We start from the raw sequence: 26,806 nt of genomic DNA on the forward strand, positions 1-26,806 counted from the left end.
CCGTACACTGAAATAAATTGAGTAAGCATATCTGTGTATTTGTATCACTGCCCTCTACTGAGTTAAGAGTAGAATATCTTCCTACCATGCATTTATATTGAATAGGATTAGTGCTAAAAATTACTCAAAAATTACTTGAAATGCTACTAATTAGAGGTTTGTCCTTCACTGAAGAGAAAGAATTCAGTGCTTTTGAAGCAGCAGATCTGAATTCTGTAATCGTCACATTCACCAAGCCCATCCATAAAGATTGTGTAACAACTGCATACTGGCCCAAGCGGCCAATGGTGGTTGTGGGTGGCTGTTTTTGCAAGACTTGGGATATTTTAGTTATGTGGCAGTGAGAACATGCAAATCAAACAGCAGCATTTTACAGCTGCCAATTATTTCTACATTTTTAAGCAGGTTGGTTGTCTGTCCTCAGTTACTATAAAATGGGAAACCAAGTGCTCCAACTGGGGGGAAAAAAAAAGTAAAGTCACAACATTTTGGTCATAGATACAAGACTTTAAATATGCAAAATGCTTTGGGATTCTGCAGGATGAAAGGCCTTTTGATTCTTATAAAGCTGTGAAGAGTAAGCTGTAAGTTTACACTGACTACAGAAAGTGGAGTGGATCGAGCAACCTGAAGTCCTCAGAAATTCTGTAATTTTGTATTAGGTGAAATTGTCCCATGCTGCACATTAAGAAAAATTTCCCAGGCTCGTATGTACTGGGTTTTTTTCAGCTGTAAATAGCAGTTAAACTTTTTAAAAGGTACTTTTGTCTCCCATGGGGAGACTGCATCAGGAATACAGAGTTCACATTTCTAAATGAAATCTGCAAACAGATATGACAATAATTGGTACTGTGTGTACACAGAACAAAATAATAAACCTGGGGCACTTGAATGAGAGTGGTACATCAGCTCAAGGAGAACATGACATCTAACGTCTAACTGCAGTCCCAACAAGAGCATGAGATTTGCACCATGAATGATGATAAATTAGCATTTAATTTAGATAAATAAAAATTCAGTATGCTAAATGCATGCTGAAGACATGCACCACCCTAACGGAAAACTGCATGGAAATGTATATTTGTCAAGCGTGATGTAGAGCCTAGGACAGCTTCCAGTGCCACTATTACTGTACCCAACAATTCATGGCTTACTCTGATTAGATTCATAAAATATGAGTGGCACAGAGTAGTTTAATAGACTTTGACAAATGGGAAACTAAGACCTAGATTTTCAAGGGACACTGGACATCTAGTTGCCTCTGAAGTCAATGGAAACTACATACCTAGAGACCACAGCATGGCTGGACAGAGAGACCCAAAGGTGTGCTAAAGAAGCCAAATGAGTATGTACCAGATAAAACCAGCTTAATCTGCCTCAAGAGAAAACAGTGAGAAAGTAAACCGCCATGGTTACTAGGTATGTATCACATTTACTGGCAAATGTGAAAGTCCATGAAACCACATGTACCCGTCATTGTTTTACCCATGGCAGCACAACGGTCTAGCTCAGGTGATGAAATACAGCTTGGTTAAGCAAGCTGCCCAAAACCTCACAGATGCTCTGTAAAAGACATGGCTTGCAGCAATTTTGTGAGTTTAATGTGGGGAGATGTAGTCTGAATTCCCTCTTCCGCTACTGTTTCTATCACTTTCCCCTTCTTCCCACTCCAATCAGCTGTCCTTAGCTTTGCTTGCTCTAGCTAATGAAGGTTAGCATGCACCACCTACACGATTTACATGGCTTCTGCCTTTCAAACCCAGGCTGGATGAGCAGAACATCAGGACTGCCAAGTGTCCCTTGCCTCTCTTCTGGTACCTGGCATGTGAATATGATGGATTCAGGGTTGTACCACCACATCCATGTCATATGATTGCAACTTTAGGAGGCTCTAACAGGAGGGGAAGAAGAGGAGGGGGCTGTAGCACACTTCATTCTCCTGTGCCTACAGTGTTCATGGTGGGTTTCACGCCCTTCTACGGTATTTCACTCAGTTTCGCCAACTTCTGATTTTGAGAATGAGTTAGGTTTTCCCTCCCTTGGGTACTGAAACAAGAGCTTTTGCATAATAGAAACATTAATTTCTGTAACTCTGTCCCACCTGATCTATTCTAACTGCAAGTGTTCCAGGAACAGAAACTATTTGTCACTGTCTCTGGACAGACTCACCATGAGTCTCATGTTGGAGAGTAGCTTCCATGTGTGGTATGACACCACGAAAAAAGCAATCTACATAATTGCTTCCTTAAGGAACCTTATTCCATGGCAGTTTGTACAAACTATTTCCACTTTGTTCCTGTACACGTTAAAGATTCTCTTCCAAATTAGAAAAAGTCACACAGAACTATAAATCCTTTGGGCGCGCACCTGCAAACACACAAACGCCTTTGAATAGCTTGTTGCTTGCTCACGAACACAAGACAGATTTTTGTTCCTATCAGAAAAGAACACTATACATTATAAAGTACCTAAGAAGCAACTTAAGCTGTCATCAGCAGAAACATCTGCTCCCAGTATTCATCCCAGTGACTTCCAAGCACAGAGAGAAGGTGTTGAATGGACTCTGAAACACTTTGGGAAAGGGATAGTGAAGGATCACAGGCCAAATGGATGACAAAACAGGAACAGTATCAGAATACACTTCAGACCTGAAGGCAGAAACAGATGTTTGGGCCCTCCTTAGGCAGTTCCCACTGAAAACAATGCCATTTTCTAGTAGAGTAATTAGGAAGGGGAAAGCAGTACCCACAGACTAGTAAGAAAAACATTCTGATCATCCTGATGGGAGCCAGGGAGATACTTCTCCACAAGAAACAGCTGGCTGAAAATGGCAAATAGTTTCTGGCTCTTCAAAGGTTACCATTTGGACCCTGCAGGATGCCAGAGAAGCTGCTGGAGTCCCACTGAAAATGACATTTCTTCTTGTCCATAAAAAGGGTCAGGAGTGCACTGTCAGGGCTTCCTTTCCCACAGCCACAGAGACCCCATTTTTACAGGGGGATAAAAGAAAAGGACAAAGAGAGGGAGTAATTGGCAAAACACAATAAGCTGCTGAGTGCCAGAGGGGAGCTGGGTCAGATATAAATTTGAAAGTTTATGGACTGGCTTCCTTGCCAATTTGTGATGAATGAAAAGAGAAGGGGGATGAAGGAGAAAAGGGAGGAAAGGTTTTGTGGAGCAGTAAATCTCCATCTTTTTTGTTTATTACATGGGTGGTGAAAATTGCAGAAGAAACTAATTTGTCAAAAAAAGAAAAGATGATTGCTAAGGATGCTGAGCAAGGGAAAGTTTAAGAATCTGGGTGACCTAGTGGTTTCAGGCCCACAGCTAAGTTAACAAGGCCTTAGACTGCTGCAAGAGGCAGTTGCAACTGCCAGTAACAGGTCAGGCAGTTGAAAAGGCTGCTAGAAAACAAGAATACAAGGAATGGAAGATATTGTTGATAGATGCACTGATGGGAAGACTTCACTTATTCACAAATCGAGGGACAAACCCAAACAGAAGTGCTAAACCCCTTGTGCCATACAGTGGAGCAGCAGGCATCCAGGAATGCTGAGGATTTCACCATAGCACTGATGCTGGTATTTGTGAGCTGACAACACCCTCTACACCAATGTTCATATAGCTCGTACCGACATGGGGCATGTCTGCTTGAGCCACAGACATACTGTATGGAGAGGCAGAGGTAGGGTGGTGCTTCACCCACAGTTAGTTATCTTTGCCCCTGGAATCTGAAGTAATAAGCTGAGAGATATTTCAGGATTTTTGGCCAGCATAGTGTTTCATCTTTTAGTCACAATCATGCTAGGGTCACCTGGTGGGCAGGACCTTTGAGGCCTGCAGGGAGATACAGTCCTCCAGTTGTCATAGCCTGCTTCAGCCTTGCACAGAGAAAACAATTTATAGTGGCTGAACCCCACTGCCAGCATCATGAAGAGGACAGGCAGATAATCCAACCCCATCCCTGCGCCTTAAAGTAGCGAAGTTCTGACCTGCACAGGTCTACCACCCAGCTCTGTCCTCCAGTGCTTTCTAAACTCTTGACAGCCTCATAAAGTTTGGCTTATGAGGCTACTCCGGTTCCTGTGGGCAGGAATCATCCCCTGAATCCTTCCTGCTTTTTTTCTACTTCCATGAAGTAGAACAGAACTTCTAAGAGGAGAGACATGGTATCATGCAAATTTATGTCAATTTAACATTATTGAGGAATCCAAATGGAGTCTCAGCTTCTAAATACAGCTCCAAAGTGTTTGGGCAGAGTAAAAAACAAACAAACAAACAAATCCAACACCAAAAAAACAACAAAAAAACCCAAAAAGAGGCTGTAGCAGATACCACAGTCATTACATAGATGCCGATGAATCAGATGCATTTATACCACAAGTACTTGTTCTAACCTGCCTTGGAAATCCCATATATATATATATATAAAAAAAAGTATATATACACAGTTGGACACAAATAGATAAATATACACTTATCCAAGTAATGGACACAATACCTGCTCTAGGTCTGCTGCCGTTCTTTTACTTTCTCCTGTGGCATCTTGATATGGTAAAATGAAGAGTTCAGCAGAGGTGGGCAGACCAGGGAGCACTGCGACCAGAATATGCTTGCTTGAAATACCTGTTGCCTGATACACAGACAAATAATGAACAGATAGAGAGTGGGGATGGCACTGAATACTGAGAGCTTCTTTGCTCAGGCATCACAGTACATATACAAATTATGTAGGGTATATCTGGTACAACAGGGAGAAACTTGTTACAATCCACTGCAGGTAAAAAGTCAGGGATTGATAATTTCCTGATCTAAGCTATTTTACGAATGTTCTCCAGTATAATAGGCAGGGTCCTAAGGCAATAGCGATAATCAAACATGTGCTAAAAGGAGCTCCTATATAACAGTTGCATATGGCACAATTTGCTTTGTCTAAATTTAGCTGCCTTAAAGTTATGACTATCCCAAGTTAGTCCCTGAGGTTCTTCATTTAGTCAGTGGTAAGAAGCTGCAAGTTAAGGGCCCAGTATATGGGCAGAACTGCACTCTGGAGGTGTGATTAGCCAAAACATTTTAAAAGCCATGTGGAGACTCAGGGAGGGAGAAGATGATGAACCAAATTTGAAACCCAAAAGCCAAACAAATTCTTATAGCTCACATCCTGAGTCAACTCCAAAAGACTTTTTTTGTTGTTGTTTTGTTTGTGCATGTGTTTTGTTTTGTTAGGTGTTACAGATTGTATTAATGTGCAGATTTGTATTTTTTTTTTGTCCTGTTGCCTGAAAATCTTAAGCAACCAGTTAAAACTCAAATCTCCCTTTGGCATAAGTTAGCCAAAATTCAAAGTACCCCGCAGGCATCGTTATTAGGGTCATCTCTGGTCATGGGTTTCAGCTGCTGTTACCATGACATTACCCAGTCAGACTGCAGCGTTATTCTCCAGAAAAGAAGCTAGTGTGTCCTTCAGAAGGTTTCGTGAGCCAAAAGAAGGCGAAACATAGTTTGCTGAATCTTCCTCCATTGCCTTTTTGTGTTCTGGATTATCCAGCAAATGTATTTAAATCTCAAGGGTATTTTAATTTAAACCTTAAGTTTTGAGGTGCTGAATTTAGCAGTTCACTTTTAAAGGAGTAAAAAAAGTGCCCTCAGGTATGAGGGACAGCCCACAGCAGCCTGACGCAGCACAGAGACTCCCCTGCAGCCAGGACCTGCAGCCCTCTCACACAGTAACTGGACCTAAACCACAGGAATTCTCCCTGGTAGTTCAGGAGGAAAGACGTGGAGCAGCTGCTCATTGAAGGAAATTATGGATGGAGGATAAGGAGTCAGCAAAAACTGATTAGAAATCACTAGTACTTGAGCTAATTCTGTGGCTATCCCACGCATGACTGCTGACAGTCCAGGGAATACCCTGTGGAGCTATAAAAACTGAATGCTTCCCCTCCACTGCACAGCAAGGAAAAACCCCTCCACTGCTCACCAAGGAAAAACGTGGGTTTGTTGCTGTTGTCTTTTTTTTTTTTTTAATATGGATTTAGAAAAAAAACAACTGTAGCAATGTAAAGATCTCACATTCTTGACAAGTATTCTGTGAAGCCAGGGACTGCATTATTTGTGCTGGCCTAACAATTTGTTCTACGATGTCAAGAAAAAGACACAGGATTACTGGTTAATGAAAAGTGTTCGTTTTTAGAGTCTGGCAATGATTTTTTTTTTCTTTCTTCCCCTCCTTCCCCCCCCCAGAAGCTTTTGGCTGATCTACTCAATTCATTCTTGACTTCATCAAAAGTGGGAGACAGGACTCAGAAAATCAATGACGTGAGCAAATAATTATGATCATATATACAAAATAAGATATTCTGTGATAATATGAAAATATCCTTACTCTAGAAAGAAGCTGAGATTTTACTACAGAATTATAAATTCTTATGCAGAATTTTTATCCAAGACTATGGTACTCTGTAGTAAGAGTGTAATACTTTAATAAAAGTTCATAAATATTCTATAGCACAGCTATAATTTCCTATTGAATTATTCAGTTATTCAAATAATTTTATTACAGTTTACTTAATTTCTGTATAAATCTATCTGTTTTTTCTTTATTTTTTACAGAAACCTCTCACAAAGGCTTGTTTAAGGTGAATCATTTAGCTATGTAAAGAGGGATAATTAGCTATCAATTTTTTATGCTTTTTTAATTCAAACAACAAAAAGATTTTGTGTTTTCACTGCTCTGCTTTTGGAATGTAGCCTTGGTACTGTAGTCTTACAATCCTTTTTTTTTAATGGCTTGATTTTGTTTTATTGACTTGTTTATATTCTGAAAATTCATCCTGAAGATAAATGGATCCTTGAACACTTGTTACAAACATACATAAGTCAGAAAAACCACGTCCAGAAAAAATGTTCTTTTTTTTTCCTTTCCTCCTCTCCTCCTGTCTTTTGAGGAAATTGAAGAAAAAAATCTCAGAAACAATCCAGACAAGTTTGTGTGATTAGTGCACAGTGTTTTTCCAGTCATTTTAAACACAGAGGATGCTATGAATGAACATATAAGCTTGCTAATATCATCTACAAGCCTTGTAACCTTTCAAAATCTGAGTATCTTTATTTTTTTAAAAAAGTAGAAACCCTGTTTCAAATGGTTCCTTTCACTGTTTTTCTGCTGAGCTGAGAAACCTCAACTGTTGTCTCTAACTTTTCTTAGCCTCTCAGTTTGAAATCCAAATCTTCAGCCACACAAGTATATTTTTATGACATCCTGTTCCTCGGTTAAAGGCGGCACTTCAGAGCTTCTCCACAGCATTGACGGGAGAACCAGCATCCAATCCTGACCCGTGAACCTCATGCTATGTGAAAGACATAAAGCACTTACTGTGGTCTTCTTCTCTGTAGTAAAAATTGTTTTCTTTTTAATCTCCTAAGTTTCCTGCAGTGTATTTGTAATTCCATTAGAACAGCACTACTTTACACTGCTGTATAAGAATAGCAGTAAAAGAAGTAAGAATTCTTTGCAGCTGTAAAGGCATTTGTACAGCTATAGGCAGGTATAAGTAATTAGTTTTCTATATGGCCTTTTCTCAGAAATATTCCACATAATCCACTGTCATTAAAAAGAATAAACTGAAGGCTGACTCTGAGCACCAGATTGTCATAGCATGGGACAGTTTCAGCTGTCTAAAATTTAGGATTCTGGCCTCAAACACCAGTCTAGTCTCCTTTTATAGCTAGTAGAAACAGAGAGACACCTTGAGAGAACAGCTGATCCAGTTGGAACATAAAGCAGGACCACTGCAATGCAGGTTGTGCACATCGCTTACCTCCACCACAGCTCTCTTGACTACTCTGCCAATGTCCCTCCTCCACTCTGGGATATCTGGGTTGTAGTCATCCAGGTTTGGAGAGAATGATAACCGCAGGGACTGAAATTGCTCTGTAGATACAATGACATGGTGGTGAGTAAAGAATGAAATGCCTCAGTGCCAAACGAGCGGGCAGAACCTAGTGAAACCTGCTGCAGCTCACATTTTGCTTAATCAGTCTGCAGGTGAGGCACAGACTGTCAGAGAATCCAGCAGTGTGTCTGAGAGGGCTGGAGAATCTGAGAGATTCACTGCTCCAGTGTCACAGAACTGGAAAAGGTGATCAGCCTTTATTTTAGTGGGTGACTACCACTGGAAAAGGAGCTGTGTGGGGAATGTAAACGAAATGCTACCTTAATCTTGACTTCTGAAGCAGGCATGCCCTGTGAAAGAAGTTGTGATTGTACTCTCATAGACATGCCCCAAACACTTGAAAGTTAATTGGAAGGGGACAGGGATAAAGTTGGGGAGAGAACTAGCCTTGGAAAATGTACTTCTTAATCCCTGTTGCTGTTAACAGAGATGCCCACACTGATCACTATGACCACGTGTTTAGCACAAACAGCTAAAACTGGGATTCTCAGTGGTTCTCAGGCTCCATTTACACTGTATATTTGTGTGCCCTAACTTCTTCTGAGGCCTGAGTACAATATCAAGCCAGTACAGATTTCTGTACAGAACTGCAGCACAGCATTGACTTATCTTTCATATTAAGCAGCTTTTGCATGAGTTAAGAGGCCTCTACCAGCCAAGAAGGGGGAAAACCAGCTCCCAAAATGACCTAACATTTTGACAATCATGTAGGGGTGACCAAATAGTGATAAAGCAGGTGCAGGGGGCTCTGGGAAGGAGATCAATGTTCTGCAGTCATCACAGTTTGGACTAATGTCAGTCAGTGGCCTTCAGAGATGTTATGCTGAATGGATAACACTGGAAATGAGTTTATAATCTCACTCAAAGCATCCTGGAATAAAGACCACACGTTGCTGCCAGCTAACCTGGCTCTCTAGGTCTTGAATATGGAGACTCCTATGTGAAATGAAGGCAGAAGAACTCACCATACACAGCAATAGTCTTTGTGTCCTGAAGAATTGTGTTTCCCGCTGAAACCTGAACGGTAATGGTGTTCATCCCTTCCACAGAGAGTGTGAATGTGATGCTCCCTTCCAATGTGATCAGCGGCTGCAAGTATATCAGAAAAGGAGAAATTAAAGCAATTTGGCTAGAAAGGAAAAGCAAAAATGAATTTGGCGCTCTGGCCTGTCGGGATGGTTTGTGGAGTTAGTTTCAACTTGGAAACTTAAGACCTAGAAAGGCTGCCATGACACGGAAGCCAATTTTCCAGAGAAGACCCAGCAATCCAGATGGGGATGTCCTCCTGAAGCTCAGAGTAAAGTACCTATAATTTCCAAAGGAACTAAGTTTTAAGATATCCCTGTATTTCTCTCCCACCTAGCATGCTGGCTGATCTGGATCCCATGTTCAAGTGTCCATCTTTGCTGCACTCTCCAGAGAGGTCCAGATCCTAATACAAGGGCCTACAAGACTCACTGCTCAGGTATCACACTCCTTAGAGATCTAGCTGTGATTTGTTTCAGGTGACTCAAGGAGGTTTTGAGAGAACCAGGAGGCAAATTAAGATGGCCCAGTTTTTCTCCCATGTTACCCTTAGACATGGAGATGTTATTTTTGGAAAGTGATGGTGTTCAGAGAGGACACAAACCCCCTCAGCTTGCTTCACTCTGCAACCAGTTTATCAACAAGTTGTGTCCCCTTTCAGCAGTCTCTTCCCTACCTTCTCTTTTCACTTATTAATGAACTCTGGCTGAGATCTTCAAAGCACCCAGTATTAAGTCAAACTCTGTTGCCATTGTAGTCTGTAGTAAAACTCTCACTTCAATGAGAACAGCGCTAGACGGACCCTGATCACTTAAGAGCTTAGCAGATCAGAAAGAAGGTTAAAAAGTGACAATTACAACCTGTAAGTACCTCTAGAGGGAGATGATTTCTGATAGTACAGACAATTCTTTAATCTACACACAAAGGTAGCTTGAAACCGAAGCTAGATAAATTCAGACTACAAACACAGCCTATGTGTTCAACGCTCGGCATAATTAACTGTAGGGAAATAGTTGGGGGAGAGGGTAAAAAAACCCGAGCAGTGTATTCTCCATCATCTGAGGGAAATTATTAATGCAAAACAACAACAAAAAGTCATGTTCTGCCTTAATCACAAAGAGTTAAATAAAGCAGAAGGTACTGATGAAACCTTTTGACCTGCATTATAGAGAAGATCACCACTTGTGGTTGAAGGTCACCCTTGGTTCTAAAAAATTTGTGAAAATCTCTCCCCTTAGAAACTAATTAGGGTCTCTGGGTACTTCAGCCACAAAGATACATAAAATAACAGTTGTAATGCCCATGCAGATTTACCAACACTGCAAGCACAGAGGCAGCAGAATGCAGTGCATGCTGGTTTTGTATCTGAGCCGAGCCCAGAGGCAGGGAGGTGTGTTGGGAACCATTTAGCCACTAGTAGCACATGATAATAAGGTCTTCATGCACACGTGGTTTAGCATAGACTGTGATGGCTCAGTATTGGGCTCAGCACATTTAAAGGGAGGCATAGAACTGATGGCAGTCTCTTCCCTTGTTAGTCACCAGAGAAAGGAGGTTTAAACTCTCGGGCTATGTTAAGTCAGTTCCAGATACAAGAACAACTTCAGTTTGAAAGGTTATTATCCTAAAAAGAATCCCAAACCCATAAGGTGGTTTTTTGTTGTTGTTATTGAACAATGGAGAGTAGGGAAAAACACAGTAATTCTGGATTTTTGTTCACTACATCCATTTTGGATGTAAATACAGGGACAAAGCTATTGGCAATTTGCATGAAATGGCAAGAAACCCTACAGCTAAGTCTCAGCAACAACCACAAAGCAGTTTTACATTTCACTGCCGGTATGTCACAGAACCACCAGTCTCCCGGTTTCTGGTTTATAATTTTCTTGCTTGTGTGACTATTCAGAAGCATTCCCAGATCCCTCCCTCCGTCCTCAGAGGGCTTCTCCAGGATTATGTTGATTTCAGTCCATAAGGAATACAAACCTCTGTGTTGTTCCCAAACCACCAGACATAAGTAAGTGTTCCCACTTGGCTTGGCCACAGTACCGCCGTGGCATTGACCTCCTTGTTCTTTGTGGTGACAAATGGTAGGGCTAAGTGAACATGTTCCAAGGGGCCTGCAGAGACAGAAGCAAGAAGTGAGTCCCCCTTCCATCAGAAATGTCAGCCTGAGGGGATATCCATTGGTTTAGGGGGAGAAGTCCTCCAAATCACTGTCAGGCATGCCAGTTAATATTTCTGCTTGGTGCCATTTCTAAAGGCTGGCTTAAATCTGTTCCTCAGAGAGCAGGAGTTACCCATGTACCTGAGGCTGAAAAAGCTGGACTCTCTACTGCACAAATGGCATAAACTCAGGGACTTTATATGCAACTTCACCAAAAGAGGCAGAGCTTTGTTACATGAATATGGCCTTCACTGGGAAGACATAAGAATGTGCAGGGCAAGTGGCTTCAGTGGATATGAGGCATCTCTGCTGCTGCAAACTGCTATGATATGGTGAACTTCAGCAGTGGTGTATCCATTTATGTCAGCTGAAACTCTATCTGAAGGCAAGCTATTCACCAAGCGTCTTCATTTAAATGTTACCTTATAATACCTCCTTTTCCTCAATAACTTCTTTTATTTCTTTAGTATAAACAGAATATAATTCATTCAACAAGTGACATTATGCCCAGGGTTACACATTTCCCATCTTCTGGAGACAGATGGGCCTTTGTTGTTACATCTTGTCCTAGAGATTATTTTTTTAAAATGTGTTCTGACTGTTCACTTAGAGAACAAAGCATCTGTCCTGAGAGTGACAGAGAAAGAAAAAGAAAGAAACGCCAGGTGACATGGGGACATGGATTTCTTAAATAAATGAAGACCACATCTACATGTACTACATCTGCAAGCTCCCTACTCATCAGAAGCAGAGACCACAGCCTGGGAGGATTGATTGTCCTTATGGAGCTCAGATACGAGAGGGTTTTATGTATTTCAGGAGAGGAATTTCCAGGACATAACCCATGCAGATATCACCATTTACACCTTACTTTTCAAGCTAAAGGAACACCACACATTTTGGAGCAAGCACCTTGTACCCTACACATCTCACACAGGCAGAGAGAGAAATATGAAAAAAATATCCCAAATCAAACTGTATAAATAACATCAGAATAAACAAGGGCCAGTGTTCCTGACTTATTAGCAAAATGTATCTTTCTCTGGGCTGTAGACACAGCCGTTGCTTAACCTGAAGCAGCCCAGTTAAGACTAATCAAAGCCTGCTATAGACCAGACCACAGTGCATTTTTCCTTTTAGAATCAGCAGTCAACAATCTTCTTGAAAATTCAAGAGAAGCCAGAATTTCACCCTTATAATCTTAACAGCATTCCCCTGCTCAGATATATTTCTGTGACTGGGCTGCACCTGCTTTCAGCACGACCCAGAGACCTGAAAAACAGCAGCTTCTCAGGTTAAATATTTTGCAACTCTGGTGTTCTTTGGGACGTTTGCCATATGCCCAGTGTCAGCACAGCCCTTTAAATGAACAAATGTCCTAACACCAGATTTGGTGACAGCAGTGACAATGGAGCCCATGTAAAGTCTAATATACTCCAACATAACTGCATAGCTACTCTGAGCACATCTCAAATGACCCTGCACTGCAGAGAGTGCCCCAGTACCTCCTTGGACCTCCACCATATGCCTGCTAGGAAAGAACATGACAGAATGGCTCCAGGAAGCCAATTCTGCTTGAGTGCTGTGCGTGTAGCTGGGTCAGCGGCTGAAGTGCCGAACTACTGTCTGGCCAGCAGATGGCGATAGCTCACTCTGGATAGGCCCTCGGCTTGGTACCGCTTTCTGCCAGGGAAGTTTGAAAAGCGTTCAAGAGAATTAATTTCTGAGCTTCGTGCAGGACCGTGGAGACTACAGACCTTCACCTGCCCTAGGAAAAACTGTGTACAAGACCAAGACAATAGGAAGGGAGAAGCTTCCCAAAAGGTTCCCTTGGGTAGGGGAGTTATTCTGAAGCGTTCAGGAAAATGCATAACTATCCAGGGGAAAATTCTGACCTGTCAGGACAGTTCAGAGACAGCCTGTTGGCTAGAGAAACAGTTTATATACAATTTACTGTACATCCACCCCAAAATACTTCTACCTCACAATAGTCTGTGGTTTTGAATGCCTGGACCAACTACTATGCACTGGCCCCGTGGCTGCAGAAGGATGAGAGCACAACACAGAGGCTTTACGCTCATCTTAGAGATCACAAGCACTGTGATTCAGTGCCTGCAGTTTTCCCCTCAGCACATCTGCTGGCCACAGGTAGGGAAAGGTGCTGGAATGCCCAGACAGGCTATATGTGCTCATATATTAACTCCGTAGCAAGGGGTCACACAGTTCATAGCCCTTCCTGAAACTCTCTGGATGTTCAGGCTGCACACTGCTTTTCTGTGGGTCTTAGCAGCGTAAGGTGTGCGTCTATTGAAGGACAGATATTTTTACAAAACTTCCCAAAGGCCAAGCTTATACTCCACAAGCAGAATACTCAGCAGAGAGCTGAGTAGCAACGCAAGCATTTAAATAGGATTTAGAAGCTTTTGTAAATCTGTATGTTAGGCTCTGGAGGGGACTGGATTTACTGTGCAACTCTGTCCTCAGCAAATCTAATGCTACTCTGAGTAGCACCACGCTCAGTCTGCAACCTGTTTTGAAGTCCCTAATTCTTATCATGTAGAGAAAAATGAGACATATCCCTTAGAGTGTCACTTCTCCAGGGGGTCAGACACGTATAATCTGGGACTGGCTGCAATAATCATGCAGTATTTAAGTCCTGTGCTGGCATTACTTACACAAAACACAGAAAGGTACACTATCAGCTGCTAAGTCACATGAATTTATCTGAATATTGCTTATTTCTCATACTGCTTAAACAATCAAAATAATTCTTAAGCTTTTAATGTCTCAAGAAAATGGATTAAAACAGCTCCTGCTTCTCTAGTGCTCCCTCATAAACCCCCAGTGTTCCACAGCTACACCTCCCACTGCTCCCATCTGTTGATATGATGGTGCACCATTAAAGAGCTGCCCTCTTCCCCTGAAGAGGCAGCTGCTTTCATGCTGTATGAACTACAAAACTAGAGTTAAAGTGTATGGAATGTGCTGAATTATCCAGAAAGTATATGGAGTTAATTTGGTACAGGGTATGTGGTATTTCTGTAAGCATAACTTTAAGTTTTGGAATTTCCTGGTTTTTTACAGTAAATCTGGCACAGAGGCACACAGCTGAAAACACAAATAAGCCACAAAAAAACCACCCCACTGTATAAAGAAAATGATGGCTCCACACAAAATCCATTTGGTATGTTACAAAATTTCAGTAACAGGTTGACCCTTTGTGTTCATAACCATGTCCGAGAATAAATATGAAAGAACACATTGCTGGTTTTATGTAAGGACTTGAGATACATTTCAATTGTAAATAGAGCCAGCTGAAGTATAGAAAAGATTAAAAAGAATAGCAGAAAAGCAATGTGAAGATAATATTTTTTCTTGAAATACTCTTTAACACCAAGATTTTGGTTCCTATGACAACAGGAAGACTGAAATACACTGGTTTCCATTCCAGAGGTGGTTGCATTTCATTAGAGGGCAAAACACATGTACAAAGTAAAAGTCAAGGCTTTTAAAAGTGATTAAAGATCCTGGATGTCTTTGTATTTCTGGAATTGTAAACACGCTAATGAAGGTGCATTCAGAAAGGGCTGGAGACTCCTTTGATATGTCCCAAGGTAGAATACCCAAAATCAGAGGTGGAACATGTCACTATTGCCTGTGGCTCCCCTCCGTCTGGAGTCCTTTGTTGGAGGACAAACATTATAGCCCAACACACTGCTTCCAGCTGCAAAGCCCCAAATGTTGTCTGTAAGAACAAGTAATAATTATTTAAAGAACAACAGAAGCTAACAATGAATATGAACATACATACATGTTACATGCAGGTAGAGGACAGCGTTGTCAGAACCCAGGCTATTTTCCACCATCACAGCCACTCGGAATATGCCCACGTTCTGGTAGATGTGCTTGATCCCATCTTCAGTCGAGCTGAGATTGGCATACGACACAGCAATGCCGTCTCCAAAATCCACCTGAATGAGGGATCTCTGGAGGTCTCCCTGTGGTGATAGTAAAGACAAAGGGTCAGAAAAGACTCTGCTTTTCTTTTGAGAGACTGGATCAGTGCAATGACCTAGACCAACCAGAGGACAGTTGCAAGGTCTGATGTTACCAGAGGAAAGGTGGTCACTTCATCAACTTCCTCAGCAGTCAGTGAAGAAAAAGTTGCACCCTCTTGAAGGTGACTCAGCTGCACTGTGAAGCTGTCCTCCAAGGTGTGTGCTGTAGCCCTGCTTTCCCAAACATCAGGGGGACCAGAGGATCTTCTAGAAAATATGCTGGCTCCTTCCCCTAAGTTTTCTTATAGGGAGGAACAGAGTTGTAGTGGGGAATGGTGTTCATCTCAGTAAGTGCTAAGGACATAGGTAGCTATTGAGATTGCCTCAGGAGTCCTTGGAATGACTCACACAGTGAGCTTTTGTATCTTGTGTCTGAGGTGCTGACCAAGATCTTATGGGTCAGGATTAAAGTGAGGGCAGGGACAGGTGACATAGGAGGGGTCTGTCTGCAACAGGGCACCGGGCCAGGAAGGCCGAGCAGGTGAGGCCCTCTATAGACAGATAGGAGCTGCCTCACACTCAAAAGCCCTGGTCCTCATGAGGAACTTCAACCACCCTGATACCTGTTTGAGGGACAACACAACAGGGCATAAACAATCCAGTAGGTTCCTGGAATAATTTGATGATAACTTCCTTCTCCAAGTGATACAGGAACCAACAAGGCGAGGTGCTACACTGGACCTGCCTCTCACCAACAAGGAGAGGATAGTGGGGAATGTGAAGCTCAAGGGCAGCCTGGGCTCCAGTGACCATGAAATGGTGGAGTTCAAGGCCCTTAGGGCAGCGAGGGGGGTGCACAGCAGGCTCACTGCCCTGGGCTTCAGGAGAGCGGGCTTTGGCCTCTTCAGGGATCTCTTGGTAGCCTACCACGGGACAAAGCCCTGGAGGGAAGAGGGGCCCGAGAAAACTGGTTAATATTCAAGGATCACCTTTTCGAAGCTCAGGAGTGATGTGTCCAAACAAAGAGGAAGTCAGGCAAAAATGCCAGGAGGCCTGCATGGATGAACAAGCAGCTCCTGGATAAACGTAAACACAAAAAGGAAGGCTACAGAAAATAAAGAGGTCACTGATGACAGCCAACATGGCTTCACTAAAGGCAAATAGTGTCTGACAAATTTGGTGGCCTCCTGTGATGGGATTACAGCATTGGCAGATGAGCAACTGATGTCATCTGCCTGGACTTGTGCAAAGCATTTGACACTGTCCTGCATGACATCCTTGTCTCTAAACTGGAGACACACAGATTTGATGGGTGGACCACTTGGTGGATAAGGGATTGGCTGGATGGTCACACTCAAACAGTTGCAGTCAACGGCTTGATGCCCAAGTAGAGACCAGTGCTGAGAGGCATGCCTCAGGGGCTGGTGTGGGGCCAGCACTGCTGAACATCTTTGTCAGCACCACGGACACCGGCACCGAGTGCACCTCAGCAAGTTTGCTGATGACACCAAGCTCTGTGGTGTGGTGGGCATGCTGGAGGGAAGGGAGGCCTTCCAGAGTGACCTTGACAGGCTTGAGAGGTGGCCCCGTGCAAACCTCATGAAGTTCAGCAAGGCCAAGTGCAAAGTGCTGCACCTGGGTTGGGACAACTCCCAGTATCAATATACAGGCTGGGCAGAGAATGGATTGAGAGCAGCCCTGAGGAGAAGGACTTGGGGGTGTTGGTGGATGAGAAGCTCAACACAACCCAGCAATATGCACTTGCAGCCCAGAAAGCCAACCGTATCCTGGGCTGCATCAAAAGAAGCATGACCAGCAGGTCAAGGGAGGTGGCTCTCTCCCTCAGCTCTGGGGAGACCCTACCTGCTGTACTGTGTCCATCTGGAGCCCCCAACATCAGAAGGACACAGGCCTGTTGGAATGAGTCCAGAGGAGGGCCTTGAAAATGGTCGGAGGGCTGGAGCACCTCTCGTAGGAAGACAGGCTGAGACAGTTGGTGTTGTTCAGCCTGGAGAAGAAAAGGCTCTGGGGAGACCTTATAGCAGCCTTCCAGTACCTTAAGGGCCTACAAGAAAGCTGGAAAGGGACTTTTTACAAGGGCGTGTAGGGACAGGACAAGGGGTAATGGCTTTAAAGTGGAAGAGGGTAGATTTAGATTAGATATTGGGAAGAAATTCTTCACTGTGAGAGTGATGAGGCACTGGCACAGGCTGCCCAGGGTAGCTGTGGGTGCCCCATCCCTGGCAGTGTTCAAGGCCAGGCTGGATGGGGCTCTGAGCAACCTGGTCTGGTGAAAGGTGTCCCTGCCCGTGGCAGGGGGTTGGAACTAGACTATCTTTAAGGTCCCTTCCAACCCAAACCATTCTAGGATGATTCTATGATTCAAAACCATAAAAACCAGGAAGATAAGAGACATTCTCAGGGAAGGGTCAACTATATCGAAGCGGTGTTTTGTCAAAAGAACTGCTTCAGCCTCATATGATAACAAGAGCTTACAGCAGCTTAAGACTTGCTCAGTGACCTAATTTAAAATGAGCTGGACTTGTATACATTTCAGAACAGCTACCAACACTATTGACACTAAGTGGGATATTTGGTGCTTGCCTTAGAAGGGAAGGGCTAATAAATTGACAGAGCTGATTAAACTCTTCTCCTCTTGCCTAGAGATTATCCCAGCAAAGTAGGTTTGTGGTATAACTCAGACTGCCACTTTGTTACATTAGTCTCCTGGGCTGCTAATCTAGCACGTTTCAGAATTGTTACAATAAATTACAATAAATAGATAATTAAATAAAAAGCCCATTTGGGAAACAAACAAACAAAACCTTAGAGCAAACCAAAAGCCAAAGATACCAGGGATCTGTATTCTCCATGACAGAACAGGGATCCGCTAATGAGAAACAATCCTGAAACAGGTTTTAAACTTCCACTCCTGAAACAAGTCCAGCTTGGTGCATGCAGCATTGTCAAACTCTACGTCAATCACCCAACCCAAAAAGGCTTTTGAAACCTTTTTTCAAAATGCAATGTAATTTCCTTACCAATAAAAAGCAATTAAAATATTTTTTTGGTTGCAAACCTGTTTAAAAGACGGAAAAGTGAGTCATGCTTCCATATAAAAAAATCCATATATCCTATGTCATACACACTAGAAACAGTTGTAAGATTTTCTCACCTCACAGTGCAGTGACATGCCTATGGTAAGGGCAGTTTCTGACAGCCAGATAGTTACACAGCCCACACTGACCTGTATAACAACTGTGGCTGCTAAAGATCCTCTCCCTTTCAGGTAAGATGCAAGTACCTTGTCTTAACTTTAAGCATTCTCATGCCTTTGGAAAGTCTCCCTCTGTGGCTCTGCGTGATGCTTACGGTGGGTACGTTCATGCTGGCTGGCTGTTGCTATGCAGCAGCTCGCTCCACAGCCTGGCACGCTGAAGCAGCTGCTGCTGTCTGGAAGAATGCTGGTAAATTAATAGCCGAGGGCAGTTCATAAAATTGGCTGAAAGGACATTTAATTTACTTTGGTTTCCTTTTCCTTTTTTTTTCTGTGGTGGTTGTTGTTGTTGCTTTTCTTTTCCCTTGAGAAAGAAACAGCCCTCTGGATGCCCAACTGGCATGAAAGGTACCCATGTAAACCATTGGTGTCAGGCAGGTTTCCACATCAGAAAGGGAAATGTGTGTGTGTGTGACTATGGGAGGGAATTGCAACATAAGCTTTATATTCCTCATGGTCTCTCAGTCTTTTTATAAACTGTTGTGAAAGCAGAAATAGGGGAAGATCGCCTGAATGGAAAGCAGAATGAGTAGAGCTATACCTGGAGATGGCTTCCAAATGGATGAGACAAAAATAACTGTGTTGCTCTGTTCTGGAGGACCCCAGAGAGAAGGATGTGGCAGGGAAAAGACATCCCTTGATGGAGGCACATGTTTGCGTATTCTCACACATACCTCGTGCCATTTCCCTCCTGGTGTCCTGAAGGTGAAGACAACCACTCCCTGTTCACTTGAGAGAACTAGTGAGGGCAAAGGAACCCTGAGGTGCTGAGGCATTTACTGAGAAAACCAACATGAGTATCCTTTTAGAAAGAAACATGAGGGTCTCGCATGTTAAATCAGCTCCAAGGTTGCCCTTGGGTAGTTCTTAACTAAGTTTCTCCAAGTAATTAACTCGGAAACATCTGGAGTTTTCAATCTGGAGTTGACATATTGTCAAACCTAAGAAAGGTGCTTGAGCAATGCAAACTAGTAAGGCCTCCACTCAGCAAAGATCTTAGCAAATTCCCCATTGGATGCTTTACTAGGAGTTTAAGCACCTGCTTACATTCTTCTTTGACACACCAATCACTGAGACAAGAGCTCCTACCTGCGTTAGAAGATCAAACTAGGATGATCACACCAGTCCTCACAAAGGGCCATTAGGAACACAGGAGATGGTCTTAAGTAGGAGTTATGTCCTTTGTTGAGCTGAGTTATTTGAAAGAAAACATCCAATTTCAAACATGTTGCAGTGATTTGGGCACTCCTGACTGCCCAAGCCAACAGAGGACATCAAAAGGCATATAACTTCACGGATAGAAGTGAACATATATGACCACCTCAGCTCTAACCGCTTTCAGAGGGGGAGTGTATTCTCTCAAGGGCAATGCTGGACTCAGACCAAAGACATAGATCTGTGAAGTACCCTAAGATGCTCTCCCAGTTCCTCTAGGTCCATCATCGCTAGGGTTTTAGCCATCTTTTCTAACTAAAAATGAGATTATGTCCTCAAACAGTGAAGCCATACTGCTGGGACAAAAGCTGTTCATACTGTTAAAGCTGCACCACCACAGTGACCCTGCTGGCTTTATCATCTCTGAGTATGGCTGAGGTCATGCAGTTGAAGTCTGTTTCAGGTTGAGGTATATTCCTCTGCATATTTGAGGCAGCAGCAGAAGATGAAAAGGGTGAAGCATTTTAGAACAGGCCTGTTTCTGCAAGTGTCAAAATTTATGTTTTAATGAATGTTTTTTCTCTTGTCTTCATTTTGTCCATAGTCATGAAAACCGTGGTGTCTACAGGTGCTGCCAGGGAAGGGAGCCATTTCTAAGGCATGCAAGATTTAGGTTTCAATTTTTCTTCCAAATTCCCTAGGGAGAAAAGATGCTGACAGAGACAGCTGAAAATCTAATTAGAGAAGAGCTGCAGCCACTGTTTCCCCTGTCTTTTTCATTTGCCTTGGCCTTTCCTGTTTTGTTTTAAAACCCTTTGAACTGGAAATACATTTTCCATTCAGTAAGATCCAGGCTATAACACTTCTCTAAAAATGCCACATTTTGAAAAGCTGACATTTAAAATTCTAGCTTAGGAAGTGGGAGAAAAAAGTCAGGAAAACAAAAAGAGTGTGTTTTGACTTGTTCTAATGTTTTATATGTGCCAGGTAAGAGCATGGGCAGAAAAAGACAGGAAGAGAAAGGGGGTGAGCCAAAAATCAAAACATTTCCCACACAGCCCACACCTGATCTACACCAGCCCCAGCTGCCTCTGTCACAGGCAGCTCTCCAGATCTGCTTGCAAGTGGCTATTTTACCAAGCGAAGTTTTATTCTGCAACAATTTGATGCAGATACATACATCTTGTGAAAACCTCTCCTGTTCCAGAAGTTTTTCCAGCTTCTCATCATTTTGACAAGGCCAATACCACATGATAGGGGTTTTCTGAAGCTTTTAGCTTGGATAAAGCAGACAGAAGACTCCCTGCATTACTTTGGAAGCCACAGCAAAGCACTTGGATGCTATAAGCACTAAACTTTGGGCAGCCTCTCTGGACTTCATTGTAAGAGGTCTTTAATGCCAATGCTCTTAGGCATCAGGGGAGAAATTTAACAAGTAGGCTGCTTGTGGTGATACCTCTGCATTCGGCTCCTGTATTCTAATCACACTTAGTCAGCCAACAATTGCCATAGCTGAAAAAAATGGAAGTACTTTTGATGGATGTTTTTCACCTTGAACTAGGTATATGCAATATGCACAAGCTTGGATATAACCTGAAGTACACTGCAATCTGGATACAGGCTTTAGTCTAGCCAAAGACTTAAGCAGATGCTGAACTTTAAGCACACCAGTACTCTTTTTAGCATGAAAAGAAGCCCTGGTAATTAAAAACAAGTTTCCCAAGGCCCTGTATTATGTCCTTTACCTATACAATATTTGTTACTAAAATGTAAATCAGATATTAACTATTTTCTAAGGGATTTTCTCATTAAATGTCCAAGGGGGTTCCAAGTATACACAAAAGATTCTCCTCCCTCCTTCCCCTCCCTGCCCTCCCCAAGCCAAATGTGCATTTTACCTGTATCTTGCCAAAAGAATAGAAGTCTAGAGCTTACAGAAGACCTGGATGTGAAGCTTCCTGCATCAGGGTATATCAAGAAACAGATCATACAGTTTGTGACAATAGTTTTACACTTTGATTACTTTTATCCAGCTCTCAATATTTTAGTGTATGTGAGTGTATCCCACCTAGCAGGATTCTCTCTCAAACACTATGTTTGAATCTTGCCCAGAAGGTTGTAATAATGAATTTCCTTATTGACTTCCAGTATTTGTTTCTAAATGGAAGTAATAAAACAATGAAATACAGTTCAAGGTTTTTAATTTTGATTTGCATATTTCAGATTCCATTTTTAAGTCTTTAGTTATGCACTGGTTTGTGCATTTTCCTTCCAGATGTTGGTAGTGGATTTAATTAACCTTTGCAAGAGACAGATACTACTGTGGTTGAGTTGTCTTCATGAATTAATGCTTTGTGCTTTCTTTAGATTAATGCTTTTCCTGCTTTGGCATTTTCCTGTTACCATCAGAAAACATCCATCAAAGATTATTTCCATTGCAACTGAATATCTGTGCATGGGATAACTTTAGTCTAGGTCTGTTTAAAGCATATCCTTAATTTTAAACAGCTATTCAAGTCCAACTTGATCAAGTACTGAAAAACATGTTTTCCCATGTAAATTCCTGCTTTCAAAGAGATGCTTTTAACTTTTTAAAATCAGAAACTGAATAGAAATGTGTCTTTTACCAGAGAAAATAGCTTGATATTTTTCAAATATACTTCTTTTTCTACACCAAAGCAGTTAATTGTACTAATCAAATCATTCATTCTGACTGCCAGTTGTGCCAGCTCAACTCAACCATGAGCTTTTTCTGCAGGACTAGACCTGTGTTCTACAGGAATCAATAAGCACAACCTCTCAGCATTATGCAGAACATTTCAACTTGTGTGACTGTAAGTGCATTAGAAGACTGTAGCACTGTATGTCATCATGAAGGTGAGGTCAACTTTCATACATTTTCATGGAATTTCAGCAGTGAATTTAAAACTGCATGAAAGGCTCCGATTTTTCCCAACCAGCTTGTAATTATCAGTAATACAGAAAATGCAATTATAATTCAGATGACAGTGGTATGGAGGAGGGGATGTACTGATATTTCATCTGTGTGTTATTAACAGGAACGTGGTGGTGGTAGTGAGATAAACAGCCATGATGAGCATATGCATTGAAAGTTAGGATGAAGGTTTCGTATTTCTGTAGTCATTTCTAACTAACTTGTGATATCAAAAGAGCTAACACAGTAGGATACCACAAAAAATACGGACTATGCTTTTATGTACTGCTAGCCTTGCATCTTTAATTTGAGCATATCAACTATCAAAATAATCCTAAACTCATCTCCAGAGGTTTCAGCTGAATTGAACTCTGAATTGCACCGAACAACAGTGCTGAGGTGGGAAATGTTAATGGTATTGTCCCTCCAGCAGGATCTCCAAGCTCATTAAATGTACCTGAGATATAACATACTTTGTACAGCCATTTATTAACATTGTCATTGCAGAAAACCATAGTGGTCTTTAGAAAATTCAGGGCTCTGTTTGTATATTCACATGGTAAGAGAGAGTTCTCTGGCCTCATGAACATTCAGCACATAAATGAAAGGCATGGAAGGCAAGAGGAAGAAAGTAAAGCTCTGTTTTCAAATGAGGGAATAAAAAACCAGAAAGGTTAAGTTTCTTACTCAAGGTGATGCAGAATGATCTCAGAGTGAGGTTCAGGAATGACTTCAGATTGCCTAAATTCTAGCCCATGGCCAAAACTGTAGGAACAAATGAGCTTTCCCCACGTATTAGTCTAATCCAAACATCATATAGCAGCAGCAAGCAGTCCAAAGCAAGCCAGAATCTACTCCCAGTGGAGTGACTTTGTCAAGTGAGAACACAGGCAGACCTGGAATGTCAAAGAGGTTTGGCTGTCATTTTACCAAGATATAAAATAAATTAGAGGAGGCAGTTTCTCTGTGAATTATCTGTAATGAAACAGCCAAAGCCCTGAACCTTTCTGCCCTCAATGTCGTTACTGTCCATTTCCTCAGCAAAGATGTATGAGCAACCAGATGAAACAAGTTTGAAAGCCATTGTGTTGAACACCGTTGTTCTGGGGGCTGCAGCTTTCTGTGTCTCCACTGAAGCTGTACAGCAAGCACAAGTGTCTGATGTTCATACAAATAACTCAAACACACAAATAACAATTGGGTTTGCAAGGGGCAAGAAACCTACACGACCATGTGATGAGGAAGGCACACAGAAACAACACCTGCTTAATAACATTCCTCTGTTTTCTACAGCAGAGCAGCAGCATCTGTCGAGGACACTGGGCTGAAGAACTTCAGTAGGAAAACTGGCTTTGTGATTCCTGGTTTTGGGTTCCTTTTGTTGCTGTTCAAAAATAAAGGATTCAGGTTTAGGCTGAGAAACAACTCTGTTGTTGCAGTGTGAGAGGTACCAGCCATGGGTCTGAGCAAACAGCCCTGGCCAGGGCAAGGATTAACCTTTAAACTGGCAGCATTTTGAAGCAATAGCAAAATTTTCTTTTAAGCATAACTAGTTTTCTCCTGTCCTGCCATGTAATGACAAAGATGCTGTTGCTATTCTCCTTAGCTCAACAGAAATTTAAGAGCAAAATTACCAGCTTAAGTATGGTACTCTGCTTATTAAACACTTCCATAATGCTTCGTACAATGGGACGCAAGCTAATTAAAAAAGGAAATATTGATGCTTCCTGGCTGTTGTCACCCAGTAGGAGTATCATGATGATTATACCCAGATTAATAGGAGAACTAATCTGGACAAACCTTTCCAATAACAGGAACAAATTTAATAAGTGCAATGTGACTTTGCAAACTGTTTTTAAGAAGTCATACTGAAATCCTAAAAGGTGATAGGAAAGTCAGACCACTTTGGAAAGCATTCTTACATTCAGATCATTTAAACATGAGCTGTTGGTTGGTTTTGCTTTTAATGATATTTATATGCTGCCAGATAGAAATGCTTTACAGGCAAATTTTATGTGAGTCAGGGTTAGAGAAACTGGGACAGAATCCCATCTCTCAGAAACCAGCAATGCTCTATGCACTGCTGGTTTTGGTGCCTGCCCCCTCTCCACTTGCACAGACTTCAGTGATTAGTTTCCTTTTGTGTCTTCTTCAATAGCAAAACACTTCTGAATGCCTTGTCCTTGTTGCTCTTCAGACAGCTTTTACTGACATTGTGTTATTGTCAGAATGACACAGTTCCAGCCCTCAGCATCACCACAGGCACAAGCAGGCTCTACAAGAAAACCATGAACTGTGGTTCCTTTCCCTGAATCCCACACCTGAATGAAAAAAATCAGTTTTCTTCTGCTGCCATTTGCCTCTCCCTACGTTTTTAGTAAGCCACTACAGAAACACAGTGACTTTTCAGGGCCTCTAGTGAGTCTACCTCTGCAGCTTATTCTTCTTTTCAGACCCAGGCGGGTCTTTAGATGGAGCAGAAATCCCTAGAAAGATAATAGGAGTACAAATCTAAAACAGACTCTTGTACCTTGGATCACCAGCTTCTTTTATTTTTTTTTTTTCCTGCAGGTCAAGTGGAGTATAGGCATGAAAAAAGAGAACTGGGAGGCTGCAGTGTATGGAACAGCTCTGCAGATCTGAAGGTTTAAACAAACTATCTCAGAGGGATACAGGAGATGTTAAGGTGCAAAGGGACTACAACATAAGCAAAGACTGCTGTTTCTTTACAACCTAAAAGACAGTAACTTTGACACAAGCGAAAGGAAGAGTCCTCACACCAGGGTGTAGCACTTAAAAATACTGATCACCGCTCCAGGAGACAAGATTTGAATAGAACACACTTTCTTCATATGCAATTGTGAACAACCTCACATGCATACACAGATATATCCAGCCTTTTTTAGCTTGCCTGGTACCTTCTCTTCAGCAAAAATGGAGTGGCAGAGATTCTGCAGATGCTAAACATCCTGGATTGTACTATGCTGTATACTTGTGCAGGGCAGAACTAAACAGAAAGTAGCAAGTTCTTCATTTATGATGCTTCTGCTTTGTTTGCAAGGGAAAGAAATTTCCCTTTCAAAAGCGGGGTTGGACTAAATCTCCAGGGATCCCTTTCCAACCTCAGTTGTTCTGTGATCCTATGATAATAGTATCTATTCTAGAAAGGGGTGGTTGCTCTTTTGCTAGGTTAACTTTTCTAATGAGTGTGAATTTTTGTTACCGAAACAGTTAATTTGGGAAATGAAATAGTCTATGTACAATTATGAGGCTATAACCACTGTTTATTTTCCCATAGCTTGCATACAGCTGGGAAAATTTTCTTTGCTGAATATTTCTTTTGCTGCAACATCAGCCCAAAGTCATTGTCAGACTGGGTCAAATTCACCCAAAGGTTTTGTCTGTTGCTCTGTAAACTCTTTATATTGTCAAATCTAGAAGCAGGAGGTCAAGATTCATCTAGCAGGGAGAGTAATCAGAAATGTTGGAAGTTTATCAATACTATTTCAGCCCTCGGAGCAATTCCTAATGTCTTCCTTATCAGATATACTGAAAGAAGGGCCCCTTTTAGATGTTCTCAGAAGCTGACTCACTCATGAAAACATACTACTCATGAAAACATACTTCATGTACTCCCTGATACAGAGCATGAGAAAGACACCACCTAATGGAGAAGGTGTTGCTTCCAGACTCTGGAGAATACTGAAGCAGGGCTATCAAAAAAGATCAGAATCAACAGAAAAGACAGGACAATTCACAGCAGATCCCTGTATGACAGAATGGCCAGGGTATTCTTACAGGACAGATGTGCTGAAATACAGAAGGAAGAGCAGGACATTTGTCCCAAGTTTCCCATATTGTGGGGGATTGCCTCCCCCCTGACTATTGTAATAATTCTTTGATAGTTTTGTGACTGACTTCTCAGACTACCCATCTCCTTCTCTCAATCTGTTTTAAAATTTTGCTGAGAATAGAAAAGTGATACAATGAACACTTTTTATTTTTTTTTCCATTTTTTTTTAAAGCCTGAAGACTTTTAATCTTGTTTTGGACTTTTTATTCTTCATCTTTAAACACAGAAATCAATAATTTATCCAGATGCAGTTATATATGTTGTGACAGAATGTACACTAGCAATGTTGTATGGCTGTCACTACTGAAATAAAGTGGCCACATTTTGGAGAAAATCAACATTCAGCTCAAACAACTGCTTCAAGTTAGCTATGATTTATTATATGTTATTGCCTTTACAAATCAAGACACCTGTTTGCTGGGGAAAGCATCAATAACAGA

At 41.9% G+C, this 26,806-nt stretch overlaps 1 protein-coding gene across 4 annotated transcripts in view; it reads right to left on the bottom strand.

Moving 5' to 3' along the window:
- SORCS1 (sortilin related VPS10 domain containing receptor 1) overlaps positions 1-26,806 on the bottom strand; it is a 304,525-nt gene that overhangs the window by 16,189 nt on the left and 261,530 nt on the right. For all 4 annotated transcript variants that reach the window (XM_055793142.1, XM_055793134.1, XM_055793127.1 and 1 more), the window contains exons 19-23: positions 14,960-15,146; positions 10,968-11,101; positions 8,921-9,044; positions 7,821-7,933; positions 4,502-4,633 (exon numbers count right to left, since the gene is read on the bottom strand). In XM_055793142.1, the coding sequence (XP_055649117.1) occupies positions 4,502-4,633; positions 7,821-7,933; positions 8,921-9,044; positions 10,968-11,101; positions 14,960-15,146 (690 nt within the window). The remainder of the gene's footprint in view (positions 1-4,501; positions 4,634-7,820; positions 7,934-8,920; positions 9,045-10,967; positions 11,102-14,959; positions 15,147-26,806) is intronic.

The sequence above is a fragment of the Falco peregrinus genome, chromosome 1 (assembly GCF_023634155.1).
Source record: "Falco peregrinus isolate bFalPer1 chromosome 1, bFalPer1.pri, whole genome shotgun sequence".
Classification (NCBI taxonomy): Eukaryota; Metazoa; Chordata; class Aves; order Falconiformes; family Falconidae; genus Falco; species Falco peregrinus.